Below are 9,315 nucleotides of genomic sequence, written 5' to 3' on the forward strand. Positions count from 1 at the left end.
AACCTTATCTGATATTAATATGCAATAAACATACGTCAATTTAAGATATTATCTACTTTATAATTATCTTACAAAGTTATTTATCAAAATAACTCTAGATTACACTGCTAAAATGTAAGAATATTTACAGGACAAACGTCTTAGATATTTAACAATTCCTTTTTCGTATAGACTAAATATAGACCAATATGGTTTTAATGTTATAGCTTATCTCTAAAGATTAACTTTTATACGGTTTATCTATGCAAAGACTTTTATTTAAAAAATTAATAAACATTTTTATTTGAAATCTGCGTGATAATACTTAATCGCAGCTGATAATATTTAATTAGATAAATTAACTGACTCAATCTATCCGAAGCAAAATAAATAGCTGATTTACTTATCGAACTACAGAAATAATTGACTTAATAACGTAAATATATTAAACATCTACAATTACCTGTAATTAACTTTTAAATTCTGACAAGTTTTCGTTAATTTATATAACTTTCAGCTCTATATAATTAAATCCTAAGAAAGGTTCACACTCGAAATTGCTCATGCTGAGTTTCGACCTATTTGATCGAACACATTTAAAACAACGTTCAAAACCCACATTTAGATCAGAGAAATGAGATTAGCCGTCATAATTCCAGATTCACAACCTTATTCACTCTCTTTTAACTTTCCTTTCATTTCCATAATTTTATTAATAGTAATACTATTTTTGTTTACGTATTTTAATGACTATCGATTTTATAAATTATTATCTCTAGTTCCTGGACCAAAATCACATCCAATACTAGGAAATATCGGAAGTGTGACGTATCACAACACGAACTGTCCTCATGTTTGTAAGTATTGTTTTAAATTTTTTTAAATTAACCAGCCCGCATTTTATTCACCGGACCATTGTCTAACCTCAAATTTCTTAATATAATCTTGACATTTGCAGTAAGCTTATATTTGTTAGAATCATATCCCCCTCCTGTTAAAACAGTAGTTTCCAAAATTGGTTGTGGGTTCGCGCCTCGCCAACGTGGCTGGCCACGTGGAGTTTTCCGGATTTACTTCACGTTTCTAACACCTAAATAGGGGCCAATTTCCTTCCTGTAGTTATCCCCTTGGCAGATTGCTCATGAGTGGCTTTGCCGTAAAAAACATAGAAATAGAATAGTTTTTTAATATAACGTACAAAGCAAAAGATTGACTACTTTTTTTTACATAAAATTGAGAAGAAATTATAAAACAGAGACAAAATAAGTTAATATTAATAATTTATAAATATATTTTAACACAATGATTTTCAAACTTTTTTTGAGCCATGGTTTCCCTTGGGGCGATAGCGCCCACTTTGTGAACCATTGTTTCCCAAAGTGGTGGGATTTACACCAATGTTTAATGATTTGGTTGGCATCTAGTGGGCTAATAAACTATCCTATAGTTTGTTCTAAATATTCTACTTGAATTGCTTAATGAAGAGATACAATATTCTGTACCTTCGAAAACGTTTGTTATTAATTAAACTGTTAATTTACACTTATAAACTGAGTTTCTCAAATTATCGTGGTGTAGGCCTGAACTGGAAAAGGCTATATTTTTTTTAATATTTAATCATTTACTATTTAGAAATGATTAACATTTTCTTTACATTTTAGTACTTTTCCAACTTCTAACTGGATTTACTAAAGTTTTCGAAAAAGAAAGAGTATTCAGATTTTGGGTATGTTTCCGTCCGATTGTAGCGCTCTACAAACCAGAAATGGTTGAAGTAAGTACATTACAGCTTATAATTTAAATTGTCACGTTAAGATATTCATAAATTTCATCGAAATGACACTAATTCTTAGGCACTTCTCAGCGGAGTTAGAACTATGGATAAAGCCTACGAGTATAGATTTCTTCAACCTTGGCTCGGTACAGGGCTTTTAACTAGGCGAGTAATAATAAGTTTTATAGCTATTTACTTATTTCATCACGTTAACAAAGTAAATAAGTTATTGACATTACTCTGACAGTACCGGGAATAAATGGAGAAAGAGAAGGAAACTGTTAACTCCGAGCTTTCATTTCCGCATTCTGGAAGACTTCTTGTTCATTTTTGATAAACAATCGAAAATTTTGATCGATATCTTGAAACAATCCGATCGAAAACTTGTAGATATTGTTCCTTTAGTAACTATGTGCACATTAGATATTATATGTGGTTTGTTTTGAATTTCTCTCTTCTAAGATTTACTAAATATTCTAAATTAAACTTTCTTACTTACACCCTTTTTTTCAGAGACTATTCTGGGAGTCAGTATAAATGCCCAGTGTGATACAGAATCTGAATATGTTCGATCTGTTCATAAGTGCGTATCGTTATTTTCTTAAGTTTAGCATAAGTAATTAAAACTAACTCTACTCAATGATGATTATTTTACTTTCCAGCATAGGTGAGATGTTTCTAGCTCGTGTAATGAGACCTTGGTTGTGGTCGGATTTTATATTCTACAGATCCAATTTCGGAAAGGAATTTAAAAAAAGCTTGGATATTCTTCACGAATTTTCTATGCAGGTAAATTTACTTTAAACCGATACTACAGCACCCCATATATATATATATATTGTATTAAGCGCATAAAACACAATGTATTAGGTGATTCGAAGTAAAAAACAACGCTTGTTACGTGAAGTAAATGAGTTTGATTCCAAACCGAAACGTCAAGCCTTTTTGGATCTTCTGTTAAATCATCACTTGCAGGATTCAAATTTTACTGAGGAAGATATCAGAGAAGAAGTGGATACGTTTGTTTTCGAGGTAAATTTCAAAGAAAATTGTTGATATAGTTAATGAGATTTACATTTTTAATTATCTAATTTCGAAGGGCCACGATACGACTGCCATGTGTCTGAGCTGGACACTTTATCTAATTGGTTTGCATCAAGAAGTACAGCTAAAGCTCCAAGAAGAGCAACAGATTATTTTCGGTAATGATATCAATCGTCAAGTGACACTAGACGATTTAAAGGAGATGAAATATCTCGAATGCGTTATAAAGGTACAGTACTACAAAATAGATTAGAACTGCGATTCAACTTTTATACTTAAAAATTATATTAATTTTTTGTTTAAATTTCAGGAATCTCAAAGATTATATCCATCTGTTCCATTTCTGGGACGAGAAATTAATGAAGATACTAACATTGGTATATTAAGTATAAATATTATACTTATTTCAATATACGTGAAGTGTTACTAAAGTATTTATTTTCTAAATATATTTAATTAATAAGACAAACATATTTTAATGTATTAACATGCTTGTATCGCTTGAATTACTGTTAACCGTGACGTTTTCCTCCTTAATTTTTTTCCTTACTGTTACAATAGTAGTCATCAAAACACTGTGCATGTGTTTGCATGTGCGTGCTTATGTGTTTGTATTCATTCTGCCAAAATAAATTTAGAAAATATAAATAGTGCCGAAAACTTAATAAGTTTGACCTTGAAAGAGAACTTGGCCACTAAGGAAAAACTAAACAAGTTTTGAATTGATAAGAAAGATTGTTTTCTGACATGTTGCAACGTTGCATATCCCACGTTCGCGCCAGGAATGACGTTTCGGAGTCAGTTACTGCATATTCCCTATTCACAGATAGAAGTACTACAACTGATGGCGAGAGTAGCCTCATGTCCGACCACCGTTATACTCCTAATTACCCATTTGAAATGGAGTCGAGTGGACTTCAGAGCCAGTCAGAGACGAGCGCTGAACGAAAATCTGACAACAAACCGTGTTGCACTGAACGACAGTTAGACGCCGTACCAAACTGAGTCACGCGGTTTCTGTATTATGTTTAACGTTCCAAAAATGAGACCAAGCTGTAACTTGTTTATCATTTTTTCTAGATGCAGCCCTGCTTAATTCAGTTACTTTACAATTGACAGATTAACGTGCGTTTCTTTATCGCTTTGTTTGTCTAAGTAACAGATGTCCAATTGTTAAGCAAAGCCGCTGTAAACAACATCTGACACAAATTTTTTAATAATTCCAGATAAATATTTACTTCCAAAAGGTACGACGTGCTTCGTTTTTTCATACATGTTGCATCGTGATCCTGAGATTTTTCCTGATCCTGAGATTTTTCAACCGGAACGATTTTTACCCGAAAACTGTTTGAACAGACATCCTTACGCCTACGTTCCTTTCTCGGCCGGTCCAAGAAACTGTATTGGTTGGTAGACTCTCTTATTCTTTACATATAATTCGGCGAATAACTAATTTTCATTTACTACTGAAGGTCAGAAATTTGCCATGATGGAACTAAAGACCGTAATATCAACTGTATTGAGGAACTTTCATTTGAAATCGTTAGAAGAGCGTGATAAAATCCTTCTCATCGCAGAAATGGTTTTGAGACCTAAAAATGGGTTATTCATAACAATAAAAGGACGATAAAAGAAAACAATTTATTAATAGTTAATCAAAATTGTATCATTCATTAACATACTGTCATTTTTAATATGTGAAAATGAAAGATAAAACAGAAGAAATTAATAATAAAACACTATAAAAATCTATGTATGAGAGCTATATAAAGTAAATTTTACTACCTTCGCACATTCTAAAAAATGAATGATTAAGTTCAAAATATTTCTGCTAAAAAAGAACAACTTGCTAATTTTCTGCTGCCATGTAGATTATTTTTAAAATCATGATGATAAGTTATGTTTCTTTGAATAGTTTTCGCTTGCAATATTCAAAATATTAATTAAAATTTGGAAATTCCATAAAAAATATTTTAAATGGAATTACTTTCTGAGGAATGTTTATATTAGCCTATAAAACATTCATCGTTCCGAACCGATAATCGGATAAAAATTTGACTTTTAATTGGAATAAATAAAGGGTGGCTTAATCACTTAAAATTTAAATAAGGTTTTTGTTTGTTAATTATTTGTATTTATTTATTTATTTAATATTATGAAGTACAAAAAATGAAAGTTTGTTTTCACTATGATGGAAAATGATGTCACACAAATGACCCCTATTTTCTGCTTCACAGGCCTTTTCTAAGACATTTTTCATAACAGCTCTTAAGATATCAGGCTTCAGCGTTTGAATTTCTTTCCAAATATTGTCTTCTAGCTGCTGAGTAATCCGGAGGTTATTAACATATACCCGGTCCTTCGGGTAATCTCCCAAAAAATTCACTGGTTTCAAAATAAAATTCTATGATTTTTATGCGTTACTCTATCATAAATAATAAAGGGACTCATGGGCCACCCTGCATACTAATATAATGAAATATTAATTAAATTTTTGATATTCAGAAACGACTTCATCTACCCTATTTAAACTACATAAGTTTATGCGTAATTAAATGAAGGAAATAAACTTTTTTTCGTTGGCTCATTAATCTTATGATATATTTACATATAAAATTTAATCCTAATTTAAGAACTTTATCAATATAAATAAAGAAGTATGAGTTACGACTTAGAGCGTTACGGATTTCTTAAAGTAGTGTAATAAATAATGGAAAATCTGGAAACTATATTTTTACACGGTAACATTTCTGGCAAAATAATTTATCAAAGAATAAAAATAAAAAAATTGTAACGTTTTTTTTGTCTTGTGGATAGACAAAACTCCGTATTATCAACCAATTAATATTACTTTGTGTAGATTTTAATTAGTATTAAATATAATCAGATATAATGTATGTTACATCAATATCGTGTTAGCCTTTTGAAAGGTTAATTTAAAGGAACCGTTGAATATAACTCCATCATTGACCTTGCTTAAATCCAAATTTTGGATGATAACAACAGCAATTCAAGATTAATTTTGTTTAAAATACAACTTTAGTTCTCTTCCTCATGAGCTATTTTGTTTCTGAATGGAAACAACTATGGAAACAAACATAAAAAAATCTGTAAAATTTAATATTATCATTACGAAGAATTTGCCTTGTTAGTTTCTCAAAGAATTAATTTTTCTTTATCGTATTTAATAATAGATCGGCATCACGAGCTACAAAATAGAAAGTTCACGACTGGAGACGTTAAACAATTCTTTCATTATTTGTTTCCCTGAGGTAAAGAAATAACCTAATTCTATTTCCAGAACGATTCTCGCATCCCCTGAAGCTGGAATGAGACGTTTTAATTAAAAAATTAAGCGGGAAAATCGTACAAATTACAATACAAACAGTTTGCAAATTCTGTTAGCTAGAGAGGGAAAAAGGATGTTACGAAAAATAGGTTAGAAAATCTCTATTTAATGTTATCAAAATCAAAAATTTTATTTTATTTTTTAAATTCGTTTTGACTGTCTTCAATAATATTATCGCAGAATTTAATACAGAAAAACCAAAATTTAATACCTTTAAACAATAGCACAGTGAATTTATTGTATAAATGTATTGTGTAAGTGGCCATACATTTCAGATTTTACAATTTATTGAGATTATATTAATATTTTAAGCTTTATCTCTAACGAAAATAATAAAACATTAAAATCTAAAATACATACTTAAATAAATGGAAAAGTGACATACTTAGTTAAATTAATATAGTTGAATTAAAAAATAAATAAATAAAAATTAATTTTAATTAAAAGAAGAAATCATTTTCCTTTCTAATTGTATTGGAAAATCTGATGGTAATTTCTAAAATCAAATAATGACAGGATTAGTTTATCAATACCGTTATATTTTAAAAATATTTAAAAAAAATAATATGCCTCACTGAATTAAGCATATGTAAATGGTTAAAAAGCGCTAGTGTATTCATTGTACTCGTATATAATCTACATAAATACAAATATTCCTACCACGCTTGAAGGTGTGAATCTATTTTTAAAAGAAAACTGGTGGTTTCAGTTATAGTTTTTTCCTTACTTTTCTAAGTTCTATATTATAATTTCAGTTTAATTATTCTTTTACTGAATTATTTTTCTTGCAGAAATTGATATTGATAATTCCAAATTTTTGTATATTTACATTTTGTGGTGAAACTGAAAGTTCGAATAAGATAAAATTATCGTTAAACAATGCCACGTGAATTTGAACTTTTGCAATCTGATAATATTTCAGGAAGTTATCAATATTTTTACTGAGAAATGAGTTTTTACACAAATCACATACTGAACCTTTCCATAACAAGGAAGGAAATTAATTCTTTAGAAAGTGTTCGTCTCCTTTCTTTTCTTAATCGAGTATTTTCAATTCTCTGTAACGAAACTGCGACTAAAAACATGTTAATCATTTTGGCCAAAAATCTAGTAAACTACTGTACTAAAATAAGTAATTTATCTTATCTCCTTTGCCACTCAATATACTGTATTTTAGGAGGTCGAAACGTATTGCTAATTACCGAATGCAATTAGCATAATTAAAAATCAATTAACACGCTTTTGTTAATTCATGTGTCATTAGACCTATCTCAAATTTTATTTTAAGCTTACTGCTTCGTATTAAGTGAGTAGAAATTAATTTGCTTTTTAAAATTCTGTACTTCAGAATACTTTCTAAATTTTCAAGTTTTTTCTTAAGTTATGCTTCAATGAACCGCAACTATCTGGCTATAATACTCTATATTATAAAAAGCAGTAGTAAAACTTAAACTATGATAAAAATATTTACCTTTTATCTTTTCTAATATATCTAGTTGTTAGTTATTGATTTAATAGAGCATAAATAATCAATAAATAGAACATATCAATTTTAATATAAATTTTAAAAATAAAATAAAATCTAATAAATTCAAAGGAGGAAATGACAAAATTAAAACTAAATATATTTAAGATCTTATATTCTAGCGAAACTTTCATCGATAAACAAGTTTTCAATGCGCTGATTCGTAAACACTGGCGATGACACATCGCTTTTGTTTACTACACGTTAGTAAACAAAATTAAGTATCATTAAAATATAAATAAATAATTCAAATAATATTTGATGGCGGCTTGAATAATAAATAATAAAAATTAAATAAATAAAATAACAGCATCCAATATTAATATCTAAGTGGCGTCAATTTGAAATATTTAGATAAGATTACTATCCCACGCTCACAAATTCCTGATAAAATAAAATATTTTCCATCGATTTAGATAAATAAATTGCATATTTTATGGCGTTAAATAATGTCCTTTTAAACGGAAATTAATCCACAATATCGTAGTCGTAGTTCTATTCAAGTAAAAATTTGAATATTAAAATATATAAGACTATATATATGATTTTATCAATTTTTTATGATTAATATTATTTTTCGTAATTATTATCGGTATTATAAAATGTTGCAGCTATACGAATGACAATAATTTATCAACAATTTCGAATCAGACCAATGTGAATCACATCTAGGGAAACTTATGATGATGATTCAACTTTCCGCTCGCTTCTCGCCCGGTTCTATTTGTCTTACAGTTATCTCGTCCGAACTGGTACGTACACGAAGAAAATAGATAAAAAGACTTCTATTTCTTAAAATCCTTAAAAGAAAATACAACTAACAGCCGTTGTGTCATATAACCTAAGGCGCTTCTGACAGTTCAATTTAGTGTACACCTATGGAGTGAGAATGAATCCACTTATATTCTAAATCTGCATAAATTCCTTAGTCATCTATTGACAGTTATTATGATGAATAATAGATTTACTGAAGAAACCACAAAAGGATATAAAATCCTCCCTGATTCGGTTATTTTCAATAACAGAAAAATATTAAATAAATAAATAAAAACCCCATCGTGAGATAGAATATTGCAAATTTAGGACGAATCAGCACTTTTTAAAAACCGCAAAATATTTCCTTAATATTTGTAAATAAAATGCCATTCAATAGAAAATTTGTTTAGGATTTACAGGTTATTCGTTTGCATTTTTAAAAATGGACAGAAATATTCCAAATTTTTTAAATAATTTAGGCTAAAACACGAAAACTAATACGTTACAACTCATTAAGCAATAGTGTATATATATATATACTATGCCATACTGTGATAATTATTAGTTCGTCATATGGTATATTTTTTATCATTACTTGTGAACCATAATTTAATAATTTATTTTAGTATTTAGATGTTAAACATATTTTATTTTGATAATATATCGTTCTTATCTGAGAAACATATTAAATAAACTTTTATCTGTAAACAATCTGTGTAGATATTACACATATTATCAACCTATGTAGTGCTATAAGTATTTATAGGCTTGCTCTGTTAGCGTTTCTGTGCTTAATCACCTGACTCGTCTGAGATGCTATACTCATTCGTAATGGGTTACAGAAGCCGTTACTATGATAAATTATGCGCATCGTGATAAGCAGAGATC

General features: G+C 29.0%; 1 protein-coding gene across 1 annotated transcript; it reads left to right on the forward strand.

Annotated features, from left to right (window-relative positions):
- Nucleotides 1–472: 472 nt before the first annotated feature.
- On the forward strand, nucleotides 473–4,494 carry LOC136986419 (cytochrome P450 4V2-like). Its single transcript, XM_067283951.1, has 11 exons — nucleotides 473–836; nucleotides 1,641–1,753; nucleotides 1,833–1,918; nucleotides 2,001–2,188; nucleotides 2,267–2,336; nucleotides 2,416–2,542; nucleotides 2,624–2,785; nucleotides 2,853–3,026; nucleotides 3,108–3,174; nucleotides 4,024–4,203; nucleotides 4,270–4,494. The coding sequence occupies exons 1-11, from the start codon at nucleotides 614–616 to the stop codon at nucleotides 4,425–4,427; spliced, it is 1,548 nt and encodes a 515-aa protein (XP_067140052.1). The 5' UTR covers nucleotides 473–613; the 3' UTR covers nucleotides 4,428–4,494.
- The last annotated feature ends 4,821 nt before the right edge of the window (nucleotides 4,495–9,315 follow it).

The sequence above is a fragment of the Centruroides vittatus genome, unplaced genomic scaffold (assembly GCF_030686945.1).
Source record: "Centruroides vittatus isolate TY-2023 unplaced genomic scaffold, ASM3068694v2 scaffold_1015, whole genome shotgun sequence".
NCBI classification, from domain to species: Eukaryota; Metazoa; Arthropoda; class Arachnida; order Scorpiones; family Buthidae; genus Centruroides; species Centruroides vittatus.

Excerpts from the sequence above, each read along its gene's own strand:
- LOC136986419 (XM_067283951.1), top strand. The coding sequence starts at position 614 with ATGAGATTAGCCGTCATAATTCCAGATTCACAACCTTATTCACTCTCT. Across the intron at positions 3,175-4,023 it reads TAATGAAGATACTAACATTG|ATAAATATTTACTTCCAAAA; the intron begins GTATATTAAGTA and ends TAATAATTCCAG. Across the intron at positions 4,204-4,269 it reads CGGTCCAAGAAACTGTATTG|GTCAGAAATTTGCCATGATG; the intron begins GTTGGTAGACTC and ends TTACTACTGAAG.